We start from the raw sequence: 16,159 nt of genomic DNA, 5'->3' as shown, positions 1-16,159 counted from the left end.
TCCCATATTGTTCAACGCGCTAACTCAGCCGAGTCCTGCGTTCGTGTGAGGAAGGCAACGCTGGTCCTTTTCAAAAGGTCATGTTGTTCTTGTACTGCTGCTGTTGGCTAATTGGGGCTACAAAGAGGGTGTCAGTACCCCTCTCTATGAGTGTCCGCACACACAAAAAAAAAAAAAAACAGAGAGAGAGAGAGAGCGCGCAGAAGACAGCGGAAGAGCGAGCTGGAGATTGATTCATGTGGACTGTGAGGGTAAGCAAAACAAAGGTGAAAGGGAGGGGGGTGGAGAGATACAGTGAGAGAAGCACCTCGAGGCTCTCACCCTCTACTGCATCAACCCCGTACAGGCAACAAGCTTGAACGGCACATAGAAAAGAGAGAGCCAGTGACAAAGAGCGCCCTACATGCGGATCAATGAAGAAAAACAAGAGAAGGCAGGATATGAAGAATAGAAAAGCCCCTCAGACGTGTGTTCACTCGTGCTCGCCAACCTCTAGTAGCGCTGGTACAGTGGCCGGGAGGTGGCTGTCGCTGCAGTGGCACTGTCGGGAGGGTTTGCCCTTACCCCAAGAGCAACAGTACTTGTGGGTTGCAGAGGTGTGTTCTAACGCGAGAGCCCTACACCAGCACCAGCTGCTGCAGCGCCAGCTGCAGCACCCGCCACGCTTTCGGAGATGGAAGTGGTCATCACCTTCGGCACCGGCGGAGGTCCCCCGTCCCCGCCATCTTCATCCTTTGAGCGGGCCATGAGCAGGTTGGCGAGACTGCGCAGCGTGGTGCGCAGTTTTGGGGGGAGCTGTCGGTTCTTCGAGTGCACCACTGTGATGTCGCACACACAGGAGAACACCTCGGAACCGTGCCGCCTCCGCAGCTTATCGAGATCGATGAGAGACTCGAACTCGGCAATGTCAAAGTGGCGGTGTCCTTCTCGAAAATTATTGAAGATGACAAGCAGCGGTGCGTCATGGTAGTATTTGGTGACCTCCTTCAAGTACTGCTGCGCCTCGCTCAGCGCTTGCACGTTGAGGATGTCGAGAGCGAACACGAGAAAATGAACGGTTTCGATGCGGAGTGCATAGTACCGCCAGTTATTGCGGAAGCTCTCACGGCCGCCAAGCTCATTCAGCGCCCACACCCATTCGTCAAAAGCGACAACTTGCTGAGAGAGTCCCACCGTCGCCACTGTCGGACTTGCAATACCGCGCATGGAGTTGATAATAAGTGACTTGCCCGTGTTCTCAAGGCCGAAGACAAATCCGACACGCAACGCTAGACGAGCAAGGCGGGCCTCGCGAGGCAGTAACTCCATCAGCGCTACCTCTGTGACAGAAGCAAAGTCGAAGGCATCGGACGCTGAGGAGGAAAGACGAATGTGCAGGCCACTGCGGTCGGACATCGGCCCTTCTGTCACCGCTGATGGGCTTTCCCTGGAACGGGAAGGGGCGGTGGTACTGACCCGATTGCCGTTGCTCTGGAACCGCCGCCGCGACAAGGAGCGCCTGCTGCCACGCCTTACCATCTCCGCTTCGACCGGAGTGCTACTGCTCACGACGCTAAAGTTGACCGCGTTCGGGCCCCGGGTGTTGGGGCTGTACTCATAGATATTACTCCCCGTTAGCCGGCCGCCGCTGTCAGTCGCGTAAATATCGATTGCCTCTTCCGCCGCTTCCACCGGCTGGTGCAACTCGCTGCGGCGTTTGTTTTCCTCTTCCACCAGCGGCGACAATGGCTCTATCCCCAGTTTCGAAATCTCGCGCAGCGCGACATCGATGTATTGTTCGTTTGTTTTGTATTCGCAGAAGTCGCGCAGAAGCTGGCGAGCCTGCTCGAACGTCAGCAGCGACGTGGTCTCGTCGTCCACTGCACGCACATACATTTGGCGCAGGCGCTGAAGGTTGATGATGAGGACGCGCGCCACATCGTGCTTTCTGGGTCGCTTGCCATCGCCAAAGGAGGAGACGAAGGCGTGGATGGCGCGCATAATGTCGTCGCAGCCGATCTTCAGATCCACCGGTGCTTGGCACTGCGAGTCGTAGATGGCGTTCACGACTCGCTGCATCGTCAGCAGTCCAATCTCAGCGCTACGCTCGTAGGCCACAGCTTCGCCAAAGTCGGTGTCCTGCAGCATCCCAACCGACGTGCCATCCGTGTCGCTGTCAAATTCGTCCTCCACAAGTTGGATTCGCGAGTCTGGAATCGCGTGCTTAGGGTTGGAGAAGTAGTTTTCGCACCATGCCCCAAGCTTTGCCTCGGCCGCATACAGGACAACGCTGTGCGAGCCTGTCCCCAGAAGCGAGGCTCGCGTCGTTTTGGGGTTGCCGCCCCGGTGGACGTGACCAAGAACCGCCATCAAGCTCGGCATTGACTCCTCCTTGGTACAGTAGAGCGTGTCGGTAAGTACGCCAGCCTGCAACTTTGGCTCAACAACGCTCGCGTCGCTCCTGACCGTATACGGCAAGAAGTTGACTACGACGGTCCCAACGCAGCTGCAGAAGGCGTTGTACAGGTAATTGTGATCCTCCACATGCCCAGGCACATCGGTGTGTGCATTGCGCAGAACCTGTACAACGTGCTGTAGCCTAGATAGACAAACATCCTTCACGTGCCGCAAAAGGTGCGGCAATTCCTCTATACTAATCGGAGTCTTCAGGGCTGCGGCAGCGCGAAAGAGGGGATCCCACATGACTACCACCCTCACCTGCTTGTAAAAGATACCATTAAGTTCTATCCGCAGCAGACTGAGCTGCTGCTGCAGAAAGGCGTTGTAGCCCACCTCGTAGAGCTCGTCACTTAGCACATCGCCCGTCACGCGGTGCTTGAGAGGCAAGACGCGACGGCACTTGGTCACCAGCAGGAACGCGGGCTGGCAGTGCTGCTCGTACTCGGAGGCGTGCAATGTGACGATCGGTGGTGGTACAGTAGCCTTCTCGACAACGCGTTTATCCAGCTGGATGCACAGTCCTGCCACATTCTCACGGATAAGCTGAATAGCAAGCGCGGCGTCGGAACCGACACCCGCAGCGCTGTTTGTCACAACAGCTAACGAGGCTTGGTTGCTCTGAAAGCCACCGCCTCCATTACCATTTGCCGCTGCACCGCTCAAGCCTCCAGTCACAGTCGCAGCGGAAGTGCCGTTATTGCCGAAAAAAAAAGCGCTGTCCGGCTGCACGGTTACGCCCGTAGTCGTGACCGGACGCCATACACTAAACGGCGATAAACCACCACCATCCCGCGTTGAAACGGCAGCGGTGCCCCCCATGAAGCTCTTCGCGGTCGCCTGCGCATTCGTGTCAGCAATCAGCCGCTCTATACGCACCACAGCATCCCTGACGCTCTGCAGCGCTCGTTTGAAGAACGTCACTGTCACAAACCTCTGCAGAAAGGCCTCTACCTTGGCGCTGTCGCTCAGATGCTGGCCCCACTGAAACGTGATCCAGCTACGCCGCGCTGCAGGCAGCCCGAGGTAGTCCTGGATGTCAGCGCACGCACGCGCACAGTTCGGCTCACTCTCTATCCAGCCCTCAATAAGAGGATTTCGGAAGACGTTTGATTGCACCAGCCGAAACACCTCCTCTGGTTGTGTCACTGAAAAACTCACCCGTTCTGACTTCACACGGAGAAGACACACGTTCATGGTCATGGTGCGCCCTTCCGGATTATACTTAGTTTCCTTGGGCTGTTGCGGTGATTGCTCTTCAGTGATAGCGTGCACGTAGAGGATGTAGCTGCGTGGCATGTCCACTTCTACCTCACTGAAGGAGCGTGCAATCGACGTGACACTCGCCAAGGCAATGTCGACAGCCTCGGCAACGTACTGCAGCAAGTCCTCCGGCACCTCAGCGAGCAGGCGCCCGCTGTCAATCGAGATGTTCACCCCGAGCGCCTCCGACACGGTCTTGGCACGCCGCAACACCATGCCTAGCACGTTCTTGTGTTTGTTGATGGCAGAGTAGACGTCCATTATATGCGTAATCGCCTTGGACCAGGACTCGCGTTCCTCAAAACTGCTCATGCGGAACTTGATGTCGCGTGGCCCGCGTGTCTGTACCATCATCACGAAGAAGCGGTTCTGCTTGTCATCGGCGTAGATAACGTTACGGATGTCCGCTGCACGAAAGACATGTATGGGAACGTGCTCCTGGTCATTTTTGTACACCTCTAGCCGTCCATTACGCTCATCTACAACCCAGAAGCGTTTCTTGTAGCCTTTGAGACTATGCAAGCCACGACGTTCCATCAGGCATCGCAGCTGACCCATGTGCGGCGTAGGGCCCTGCTGCGATATGAGCTCACTCACCGTCCGCTCCATGCGTTCACAGGTGTGGATGAACGGGAGAGACAGGAGAGAAGGCAGATGCAGTCACTCCAGAAGAGCCTCTTAAAGGAGAAGACGTGGTGTTGATGCACAGCAGCGCGGTTACTATGGGCGGGTGATGAGTTTCAAGAAGAGAGAGAGGGAGGGGGGAGGGTAGGTGGTCGAATGGTACAGAGATGTGGTAGGCAACAAAACGAAAAAGAGAGCACAGCAGGGTAACATTCACACATATACCGAGAGAGAGAGGGGGATAGAGAGAGGAAGGGAGGTGGGAAGGCGAGATGAAACACAGCAGAGACGTCAAAACAGAAAAAGAGGAAGCGGTCAGGAGTGGCGGAGTGTCTTATTTTGCCACCAATGACGAAGAAACGATCGGCAGGGGAAGAGGTTTGTCAGTGTGTATCCGTATGGCCACGCGTGCAAAGAGACATACGCTCGGAGAAGAGGAAAGAAATGAATAGAAGTGACACCGACCCCCCACCCAAATACGCACATAGTCTCTTCAATGACTGCACAAACGAGCAGGAAAGCACCGCACAACACGAGGTATCCTCCAGCACCTCTGTCTCGTTCCCGGCCACGCACACGCTGCGTATTACAAACGAAGAGGGGGAACGAGCAAAAGGAAAAAATGGACTGGCGCACGCCGAGAGTTCCGTGAGAAAGAAGGGGGCGAGGGAAGCAAACGTACCCACACATACACAATGAGAGAGAAGGGAGGAAAGAGGAAAGCAGGGAAAGTTGAAGTGGTAGCCGCAACTACGCGCACACACGCGCGTCCACAACTATTTGCTCTAATCCGCAGAAGACGGTGGTCGTAATGTAGACTCGTTCACTTCAATGGAAGAAGCAGCTGTCCCCCCCCCCTCACCGCCACCATGTGACGGGAGGCTGATGTGGAACAAGCCAACACAAGAGCCAGTGAAGATGAGGAGTGATTTCACATGGTCAGACACCGACAGGCATCGATGACTCGCGGGAACAGACATTGTGGTTGCTCATCAACACATCACTGACAACAGCACGATGATGGCATGACATGCTTTCTTTTATTCGTCTTTTCGGTAGGTCTATTAAGAGACATATCGCCTACTCACAAGCGCGCGCAAGGGCGATGCGACTACACCATGACGCTGACCTACTTGCTGCCAATCAAGTCACCCAACCACCACCAACACATGTACACGCACACAAGTGCCTATTCTTAGCAGTCGCGTCTGCGACAACTGGGAGCAAATGGTGGCATCATTAATCTTGCAATAGTCCCCCGCGGCCTTTCTCGCGTTGGCGCTCTGGCTACGACCGCGTCTTGAAGAGTCGCGTGCGGCGCTTCAAGGGTTTCTCCATCGCGGCTGCAACAGCCTCCAGTGACCCACCGTGGGTGAGCTCAAACTTGCTCCACTCCTCGAGGAGTGGCGACAGCAGCAGCTCGCCCCACTCGCGCGCCCTCTGTACGGCGTCAAACTGTGTGGTCTGCTCGGTCCAGCCAAGAGATCGGCGAATAGCGTGACGCTCTGTCTCAACCATTGACTTGAGGATCGCACGAAGGGCAGCTAGGGCACTCTCTGGGGTGCCCTGACGTGCTTTCACAGCGCCCATTCGCTCCATATATCCTGCAACCGCCTCCACTGCTTCCGACCAACGCGCGGTGGCAGGTGTGATGGACGAGGGCAACGTCTTTGGTGCGGCACCAGCGAGCACACCGGAACCGCTGCCTTCACCTGCCTCGAAGTACCGCGAAAACCACGCCACCGCCTCGTGTCGGTACGCATTCCAGACGTCCTGCAGGAGGGCCGCATACAAGCGCAAAAGCTCCTCTTGCAGTGTCGTCAACTCCGCCCGAGCAGTCTCTGCGTCCACAGCGCTCCCCTTGCACCGCGACACCTGTCGCTGCAGGGCACGCGCGCGCCGCGTGTGAAGATGAATTCGGTGTGCCCAGGCAGCGTCGACATGGCCGAGGAGGTCGTAGCGGTGCGCAAAAGACGTAACCCGTTCAGCCTCACCGTTGAAGGTATGGATGCAGGCACCATACAGTGCGTCTGCGCGCGGGATCTCCTGCTGCTGTTCCTCCAACTTCGCGTAGCGGAGCCACCACTGCACGTCAAATGGGAAAGCCTGAATGGCGTTTTGATAGTCTGTACGCAACTCCGCCACGTACGGTGCACACGCCTCCTCCACCTCCCTCATCGACGACTGCGTGGTCGAGTGCGCTGTGGCGTGCATTCCCTCGATTACGGCGGTCCGCTGACGCTCTTCGAACTGAATTGCCTCCTCGAAGAGGCGCGGATCTTTTGTTACTTGTGATCCGGCGCGGAGAAGCCGACGCGCCTGCGTGGCGCCGCCGTGGCGCTCCTCTATTGCGGCCGCCTCCACCCACAGCCGCGGGCACAGAGCCGCGTCAAAGGGGAAGCTCTTGATCTCCTCCGCAAGGGTGCGCCTTGCCTCATCCAGCTCTCCCTCAGCCTCACAGGCACGCGCGTACTCCATGACCAAAACAGCACGTTGCTGGGCACTATACGGGTCCCGAGCAGGCATTTGGAGTGCCCGCGCCAGCACCTGCCGAGACGGAGAAGCTGCAGCAGCCGGCGAGTGGAGAAGTGCTGCCGACGTTGCTGCAGCGCTGCTTCTCACCGCTGACAGCGCGTTGCTGGGCGGGCCGCTTGCGCTCAGTCGCCTCTCACGCTCCTGGTCGCGATAGAGGGAGTACAACGTCAGATAGGCGTCAAAGTCACTCGTGTTTTTTCGGAGGCGCTCTTCGTACAGCTGAATAGTGCGTAGTCGCGCCACCTGCTCAGAGAGCGCACCGTCTCCGTGCAGGCGCTCAAAGCGGCTGTAGGACGACAACACCTTCTCTAATAGCAGGGGGTGATCAGCCACGTGTTCGAGGGCGCTGTGGAAGACATTGCGCGCCTGCACGATGTTGCCGGCGGCAACGTGCGCCTCTGCCAGCGCAAGCGGCACGGGGCACACCTCTGACCCCCAAAGGTCCTCATCGGGAAGTGCCTGCATTGCTGTCTCAAGTACCTTGACGGCACGCTCGTAATCCCCGAAGACTTGTTGTTCGGTGGCGCCGTACAGCAACCAGCTCGCTGGCGTGTTAAAACGTTCAACGCAGCGGCGAAGGTGGTCGCGGCAGCCTGCCTGACGCCGCTGTTGGGCCTCATAAAGGGCAGCCAGCTGATATGCGCACGACGGCACCGCGTCCCCGGAAAGCCATCGATGAAAAACGTCTCGCACCCGCTGATCGTGACCCACTGCCTGCTCCATGGCCAGGTACTTAACCCACAAGTCTACACTCGACGGCAGCGCCGTCACACCACGACTCCACACCTGACGAGCATGTTCTATGAACCCGCTCGATTCCTCCAGCTCTGCGTAGTCGCGCCACAGGCTTGGATTCTCGCCGTGCACGGACACTGCGCGCTCCATGACAGCCCGCATGCGGTCAAAATCGCACTGCTGCGCTTCCCAACGTGCGTAGCGAATCCAGTTGCCGATCGCCTTAAAGCCACGCCGCACACTCTCCTCGAGCTCTGCGCGCCGCTTCTGGCGATACAAGGCAAGCTCCTCACGGCTGTGGATCATCACACGGGCTGCGGCGCCAGACTGGTTCGGGGAGTGGAACTTTTGCATCGCTATAGCGTCCCGGAAGAGCTTCTGAATGCTCACCTGCTCCTCCGCTTGACGGCCGTCTCGGTACACGTCACGGCGGCGCATGGCGGCCGCCGCTGGGCCAAGATGACGATTATCCTGACGAGAGCGCTTCATGATGGCATCCACCCAGCTACGCTAGAAAGAGTATAAAGGAGAAATATATGAGATAGGCGTAGGAAACACCACTTCGAAAGGAGACGTCCGCGTACTCTACGTGCTACTCAGGGGAGAAGAGAACAACGAAAGCGGAAGGTGAGCGCTAGCAGCAAACACGCACAGCAATGCACACGTATGAAAGAGGTACTGAGCTCAAAGCTCAATGTGGGTAAATTTAATTAGATCGCCTCTGAGACCTTGGCAACTGCAACGACAGTGGACACCTGCTGCGTAGTCTCTTTGCGTGGGTGTAAAGAAGACGCAATAAGGCGGCCAGTGCAGCTCACACCAAGTCGCGAGTCTCCTATTCGTTCGTTGTTCGTCTCCAAGAAGCAAGCGGCAAAGCGCACGTACACTTATGTGTGTAGGTAGGGATTTGGTCTCCACGTTGTGGTCACGTGTCCATTGACAAACCTTTTCTGTTCTCGGAGGATTCGAAGATTTGCTTCGCTCTCCGCTCCACTTCAGGAGAGGGGAAAGGAGGACTCACTATAGAAGCCCAGTGAAGCTCACCGGAAATGATAGACAGATGGCTAGCTTGCGTCTGTGGGTGTGGGCGGGTGCGCGGTGTAGATGAAAAGAATGTACGTTGCACGTCACGCAATGCACACGCACGTGCACGTGAAGGAACCGTCATTGCATCAAGAGAAGGAGGGGAACGAAAAACAAGACAAGAGGTGGTGAGAACGCGGATGTGTGAGTATGGGTCTGTGTGCACCAGTGTCACAGTAATTAGAATAACAGCGCACAAGGAGGCATCGGCCCGTGAAGCTTCGCTATAACGATGATTTGCGAGAGCGAGGGAGGCACACCAAAGTCTGTGAGAGGTGAAGTGGCCCCGGGGGGGGTGCCTCGTCGCGTAGTACGCAGGCGTTGATGCTACGACATGATGCAGCGGAGTCAGATGATTTGTGGCAGTCACACATGGGGGCACTGGGCAGGCCAGCGTGGCACACGCTACTGACAAGCACGTTTCTGCACACTTTGGGACGGCGGGAAACTACGTCCATTTTATGAGTGGTCGCCCTCCGGACGTTACACCGAAACCATCAAACACACGAAAGGAAAACGAAAAAGGCCAATCCACAACGACATGTACGTGAAGCACACGCTCACGACGACTCCAAACGTGTCCTCCAAGTCGCAAACAGCCACGGACACACTGACAAACTCTATACGAATTACGAAAACACACAAACAAAGGATGCGAAAAGAGTCAATCGATAAGGTGGCCTGGGACAACAAGGCGGTTAGACTCTGAGATAGTGAGGCAGAAAAGGTGTGTCGCTCATCCCTCAGCCCGCACAGCCCTGCCCCCCAGGCCTGATTCACACACTCGACAGAGATGCACATCTGCATACTACTCATGTTATCCCAGTGGCAAGGTAACGCATAATTAACAAACACAAGTCTGAGAGAGTCTCACTGCCAGAGAGGAGGAGGGCAAAGTACATCTCCGTTCTCTTCCTGTTCACTGCTACAAGGCACATCTGAGTACAAGTGGCGGTCGAAAATGCCATCTCCCTTTTCTTGTTTGTTTCGCTTGGTGCTCAGCGTTCACCTGTCGGCCCGTCAACTACAAGGTCGCCCCATCATGTCTTGGAATTGACGCACCGTCGTCTCGCCTTGCGCTACAAGGTTGAGAGAGACGCAATAGGCTGGCATTCTCAGCAGCTCGCTCGCGCACACCGCCATCGGATCAAGCGCTCCAGCTGTGAAAGCAGAAAACGTCCTGCGCGCGATCGACGAAGCATCCAGCACTATTCGCTCCCCGGAGGCCTCAGGCTGCATCTGCGCCGCCTCCTCCTCCTCCGCCATGACTTCGCCGGCGCCGATCCCTGCGCCAACAAAACGCTGGAACAGAGGAACAGTAGTGCGGCGCAGCTGACGCTCAGAGGCCATGTCAATGCCAATTCGAGCTGCTGCACACCAGGCACGCCACACATTGCACCGCATGGACTCTAGCGAAATTGTGCCTCGCTTCCCGGCGAGGTGACCGGCAGCAGTGGTCCCAGCCTCTCGCTGTGAGGAAGACAACAACAGCTCATCTGCATCCTCCTCGTTGTCTCCGTCTTCCTCGCCGCGTTGCGGTTCCAGTTCCGCTGCCTCCACCTGCTTGCGCAACATTAGCGCGACGTGGAACAGCGTTGTCATGGCCGTGTAGGCATCAGCCGCTCGGTGGGCCGCAAGCAGCGCTGTCGGCACTTGCAAGTAGTCGCACATCAGCGCTTCAGTGACAGTGCGCACGTACGCGTAAAATTGGTTCTCCAGAGTGGAGAGCTCCCCGCAGTAGCCGATGAGCTCCGTCCACGCCGCATTCCGGTCAGCGTGCGTGGCCTCCTCCTCCTCCTCCTCCTCGGCTTCTTCGCCGCCGTGCCTTCGCGGCGCGTGCAGCAGGTCCACCGCCCACTCGACCAGCACCGTGCAGGGGTCGTACACAGCAGACAGGCAGGCAAAGCGAAAGGCTTGTGGCCAAAGGCGCGCCTGCATGAGCGCCGCCACGAGTTTCTCCACGCCAGCCTGGTAGGCGTCCGCCGGCGCACCCTCAACCCACAGGTCGGTGCAGTCCAGCAGGCAGCCACGACGCCACAACTGGCGCTCGCAGTGGGCTTGGTACAAGCGGCGGCGCAACCAGGGAATGTTGGTGCGCGTCAGCCAGCGAGGCCCACGCGCCGGCGCATCGAGAGCAGCTGCATTGAGGTCGAAAGGAATCAGGGATGCCGAGGTTGACGGCTGCCATGAGTACCCTAGCGACAACGGCGAGCCTATCATCAGCGCTGGGTCATGAGGGACTCCAGGGAATGCAACTTGACTGGTCCCAGCTTGCTCACCAGCTGCCGTCTCCGCCATAGGCGCAGAAGGTGCAATCATTTCTGCCGCGTGCAGTGCCAGTCCGGCCAGTTCGCTTACCGAGATCCCAGCCGACGCGCTGCGGCGCCGTGGCGAGCAGCGGATGAGCGTGGCCAAGCTCGACATGAGTCTTGCGCACTCGGCGTAGGCGTGGCGGTTCATCAAATAGCGATGTAAACCCATAATGGCGCGGTACCGCAGTGCCTCCGTCGCCTCCGTGGCGCTCTTGGTCGGCAGACGCGCAATGTAGTTGTACCACCGCAGAATCAGCGCCTCCTCCAGCTGGGCTGCACCAAGGGTCGTGGCGCGCAGCAGCGCATTCATGTTCGCCTGCGACGCGCAAGCAACTTCGACGATGTGGCCGAGAATCACCTGCACCAGCTCTGAGTACGATGGCAGGCACTCGTGGCGTGTCATGAAGTCGAGCGCTGTCTGCACATCGTGGAAGCAGCACGCAATATCACCCTCCGACACCTTCGCAAGAGCGCTCGCCAGTAGCACATCCACCTGCAACTCCTCCAGCGCGCGGCGCAGCTGCGGAAAGGGGACCAGCGTCGGCGCGGACGCGGTAGCCAAGGCGCACTTCTGCATCCGCTCCATCACCTCGATGCACGTTGCGAGCGTAGTGTACAGGTACCGGTGAGTGATGGAGTGGCTCAAAGATGGGTGCAGCGAGCCGACCATTGTGGTGCGACGCAGCACGCCGATGGCGTAGAGTTTCGGCCCTAGCGTTGGGTCGGCTGTAAGAAACGCGGCTACCTCATCAAGGGAGAGCTGGAGAAACGCAGAGCCGGGGCCGGAGACGTCCGTGAGCAGCAATCCCTCCAGCAAAAGCGCTGCCGTGACATCGCCGGGTGCCTCTCTAGCCAGTGCTTGGCACACCTGCTCGCAAAGCACTAGCGTACGCTCAGACTGCGTAGAAGCCGCTGCTGTGCTCAGCAGGGACAACACCTGGTAGTGCTGCAGAAGAGGGAAGCAGTGCACAAGCTGCTTCACCCAGACCCCGCAAGCGCGCGCCGTCGAGGGCGTGCCGCAGTGGAGCAGACGGTTTGCCACCTGCACCATGGACAGCGTACTTATCTCCCAACCAGTGGCCACACAGTCGCCGCTGTCGCTAGCCGTCGTATTGCCCAGGGTTGGCAACAATGCCGCCACAATGGCCTTGTAAGATGGCTGGCGCAAGCTGTCGTCCACAAGGGCAAGCTGGGCTAGATCAGCACCGGCGACAGGCACAGCGTGGTACGCCGCCACCAGCACCTCCAGGGCTGTGATGAGCCAGTGCGACGCCCAACCCGCAGTGTTCAATGCGGCGTCGTCCTCGGCAGCTGAGGAGAATGCGTATGAAAGAGAGTGGGTGCTCTGCCAGCCCAGATATGTGGTGGTGAGAAAAACGATTCGAGACAGCAGCTCACCAAGAGTAGCGTGCGTTGTGTAGAGGCGGCTGAAGTAGTAAAGCGCGTGTGCTGTCTCGCTAGCCGCTGCCGTCGAAGGCGGCGACAACGCAATACGGATGGCTGCACGCACAAAGGCTTTCATTGTAGTCCCGTTGCAATGCAGCGCCGCTGTGTACCCGCTAAGGTGCGCCTCGCTTAGAAATCGAGGTAGCGAGACAAGCTGCGTGACGGGGACAGTGGCAAGCAGGACATCCTGCAGCACATCCGACATGAGCCGCGATCCATGTGGGCACGCTTGTACAACGTTGACACCCTCCCAGTAGAGCGCAAACCCATCCATGTTGTGGGTAGCAGACGGCGCAGCAGTGCCTGGCAGGAGCGGCGGTGTCTCCGACAGCGGTACATAGTGCACGCGATGCAACAGCAGTGGTGCGCCGTCAATGTACGCGGCTATGATGTCATTGCCATCCGTGTCGTGTGCCGTAGCGTAGACATCCTCTTCATCCACACCGACCACCACTCCTTCGTTCGCCATCCGCATCGCATCCGGAAAAGCCTCTTCAAGCGTGTACAGACGGCACGTCTGCGGGCCGCGCTCCACCATCAGCACCGCATTATCCTGCGCGATGACGCCCTGCATGCGTGCACCCTGGCAGAGATATCCGTGCATGCGACCCATGCGCAGTAGGTCACCCAGCCCGGGGCTATCCGCCGCCTCCATCACTTGCACCACCGTTGTCACTCCGTCCTCGTAAGCCTGCTCGCCACGCAGCGTCAGTGCGCCGAGAGAGCGCGTGCACAGCAGGTGCCCATCCTCCTCTGTGCCGACATCGCTCACAAGGATCATTTTCCGCCCGTCTGCCGTCACGGCGCACGCGAGTGGAAAGCTAGATTGCGTTGGCGGCGCCACGCTCAGCGTGCAGTGCTGTGCCAGAACTTCGCCGGTATCACTTGCTTGCTCGAGTCCGATGATTCTCGAGGACAACGGCGCCAAGGGCGGGAGTGTGCTCCAGAAGCACGCACGCCCCTCCCCGCTGCCAAAGCACGAGACGACATGCAACAGTTGCGTTGTTGGACTCCTTGCGGCCCACTGTGCGATAGGCCCTGGCGGTAGTGTGCACAGCTTACTCTTCCCTCCCGTCACTTTCCCACCATGACCTGAAACGCTGTCATCGATGGGTTGGAGCATCGCCTCTGGTAGTACCCCGATTGGGTAAGCCTTCGTCAGCTGCAGAGCGTTGTTGGTGGTGTCATACACCTCCACCTGGCCGTTCCACCGGGTCAGCACCACCAACCCGCTTTGCTGAACAGTCGTGACAGCAGCGTAAAGGCGTTTCCTCACGGTGGCAGGCAGCGCCACATCCAGCCCGCCAGCGGCGGGCCTGCCTCCGCCATCGGTAGTGTTCGCCCCTGTACGACCGCCGCTGCCCAAGAGTCGCCGAATCCACGTGGATCCACGAGGTAAAGTATTCGCCTCTTCTGTGTCAGGATCAGCTAAAGATGACGCGTTCGACGCCGCCGGGCTCGCCAGTCCTTGCAGGTCGGCAACAACACTGCGTGTATCGATCAGCTGCACCTCCTCGTTGGAGTCACAGAAAGATCGGAGCAGGTTGTACCGGTACTCGTCTCGAAACCCAGTCACAGCAGTGGTGCCATCCGTGAACAGCTCGGCGCGCCAGACACGACAGCCATCTGTGAGCACAACAATGGAGATGGTGCGCTGCGTTGCGTCGTCAGGTAACGCAGCAACGACGCAGGCAGCACTGCCGCTTCTAGCCAGTGTGCTCCGGAAGAAGGAGCACGGTATGCGTGAAAGCGGTGCGCATTGAACAATTTGCTCGTCTGGGAAGAGCAGGAGGTTGCTGTGACCGGTAGTGTCCACCTCACGCTGCACTGTCACTTGCACGAAACCTGGGAGCAATACCTCCTCTTCGGCCTCCCCGGAAACGCCGCGATGAACCCAAACCACGGCAACGCCATTATCGCCCATGTAATTCCGAGTCACACCGCATATTACGAGGCTGCTTGGGGAAGCGACAGGCAGCTCAACAGTTAAGAGGCGTGACTGACAGCTGCGAGTGGCTTTGCTGCTATGTGTATCGTTCACGACAAGCAGTTGTACCACACTCACATCAGCATCCAGCCACCAGAGCAGTGCGGCTCGAAGAGAGGGCAAAGCCACTTCGCCACGGCAGTTAAACGCGCAGTTGTGCGCTGGCACGAGCCCACCACCGTCATGTAGACGTACTACGCCGTCGTCTGGGGCCGAGACTCTGGTGTTACTGATCGGCGGAAGGTGATTGGTTGCACTCGACTCATCGAAGGCCACCGCTTGCTGACGCGCACGTGCCCGAAATGCCGTACTGACATGTGACTCGTCGAAAAACAGCGTCCCGAGCATCCTGTGTGTGCTTGTTCGTGTCTGAGGTTCACACGCTATGCGGGGTGGGGGGTATTGGAATCTATCGGCTGGTGGGCCGGTATATGGGTATATGCCAGTGGTATTCAGAGTAGGAGTCTTCAGCACATTGCAGCGGCTCCAACTGTGTCTGGTACGCCCCCCTTAGTTCACCTCTTTGCTCTTTCCTTTTCTTCCTTTAAACCCTCTCACTGGTGTGCGCAGGTGCTCTGTGTGTGGAGCGAGTGGAAGGCGTTTGCAACGCGAGATAGGAAGCACATGAATAGAGTGGATGCAGAATAACCGAGGGAAAGGGAAAAGAGAAACACGAAAGATCAGAGAAGAGAGGTATGTGTAACGCTAAAGAGTGACCTAAACGTGATTGCCGCCCCACTCACCATAAGAGAGAAAGGACAGCCGACATAGGCGCAAGCAATGTGCGCCCAAACAAGATACACACGCACCCACGCAGGTGCTCGCCGCAATGCATAGAGCCCCGCGCGCTGTGAGCACAGGCTCGCCCTGCCACATATAGCCCAACCCCATAACACCTCTCAGCAAGGCTATGATTAAAAACCCTGGTGTAGGGAGAGAAAAAGGAGCAACCGCGATGAGCCAGAGGGGAAAGAACAACGCGGTGAATTCCATCACGTCCTTTTGTGGTGCAGCGCCATCCTGTGCGCCCTGTGCAGCACTGCACCGGCTCCCTTGATGTCCCTGTTTTTCTGGGCATTACATGATACAGAAAGAAAGACTCGCCAAGCGCAGAAACACGGTGAAAGGACTCCAAAGGAACGCAATTGTACATCGTCGTAGCGAACGTGTCCGTACTCACGGGGGTGGGCAGAAAAAGATCAAAGGGGAGAGAAAAGGAGACACTATACATGTATGCATCCAAACATGCGATAGGGGAACAGGACAGGTTATCAGCGTTCGAGGACACGCGCAGAACAACAAAAAAATGACAATATAAAAAAGACGCTGCTGTAACGATATGTGCTATGTGGCCGCACCCGTCACACCCCACGCCCCCTCTCTCACTATTTGCCAGAGAAAACGCGTAATGGGGGAAAGCACTCGCATCCGGGGGTCTCAGCATTTGTGTATAGCGCACACTCCAAGTCTACCCGAAACGTGTGGTGAGCGAAAGAGGAAAAACGAAACACCAGATCGAGCATCTAAGGAAAAGAAGAGCTACAACACATCCTCATTATGAAATCGACAGTATGGTGAAGATCGAGTTTGCACGACAGCAGTGTTACGGGAAGAGCGCCAGAGTGAGTGAGAGAGAGAGAGAGACGACAGCAGGTTTGCAGAGATCCCACTCCACTGAGAGGAGAAGAATGGGGTGCTGCTCGACAGGACGCAACACAAACGCAACCTCTCACACGCT

At 57.8% G+C, this 16,159-nt stretch overlaps 3 protein-coding genes across 3 annotated transcripts; all 3 read right to left on the bottom strand.

The window, feature by feature from the left end:
• Nucleotides 1-603: 603 nt before the first annotated feature.
• Nucleotides 604-4,308, bottom strand: LBRM_35_4540 (conserved hypothetical protein; the record flags this gene model as incomplete). The annotated part of the gene is made up of 1 exon (XM_001569023.1): nucleotides 604-4,308. The coding sequence occupies one exon, from the start codon at nucleotides 4,306-4,308 to the stop codon at nucleotides 604-606; it is 3,705 nt and encodes a 1,234-aa protein (XP_001569073.1).
• A 1,302-nt stretch (nucleotides 4,309-5,610) lies between these two features.
• Nucleotides 5,611-8,082, bottom strand: LBRM_35_4530 (conserved hypothetical protein; the record flags this gene model as incomplete). The annotated part of the gene is made up of 1 exon (XM_001569022.1): nucleotides 5,611-8,082. The coding sequence occupies one exon, from the start codon at nucleotides 8,080-8,082 to the stop codon at nucleotides 5,611-5,613; it is 2,472 nt and encodes an 823-aa protein (XP_001569072.1).
• Nucleotides 8,083-9,696: 1,614 nt separating this feature from the next.
• LBRM_35_4520 (conserved hypothetical protein) lies at nucleotides 9,697-14,769 on the bottom strand (the record flags this gene model as incomplete). The annotated part of the gene is made up of 1 exon (XM_001569021.2): nucleotides 9,697-14,769. One exon carries the CDS (start codon nucleotides 14,767-14,769, stop codon nucleotides 9,697-9,699), a length of 5,073 nt encoding a protein of 1,690 aa, XP_001569071.2.
• Nucleotides 14,770-16,159: the final 1,390 nt, after the last annotated feature.

This window comes from Leishmania braziliensis, chromosome 36, assembly GCF_000002845.2.
Source record: "Leishmania braziliensis MHOM/BR/75/M2904 complete genome, chromosome 36".
NCBI lineage: Eukaryota > Euglenozoa > Kinetoplastea > Trypanosomatida > Trypanosomatidae > Leishmania > Leishmania braziliensis.
The sequence above is the reverse complement of the archived record's forward strand: the minus strand, read 5'-3'. Positions and strand labels throughout refer to the sequence as shown.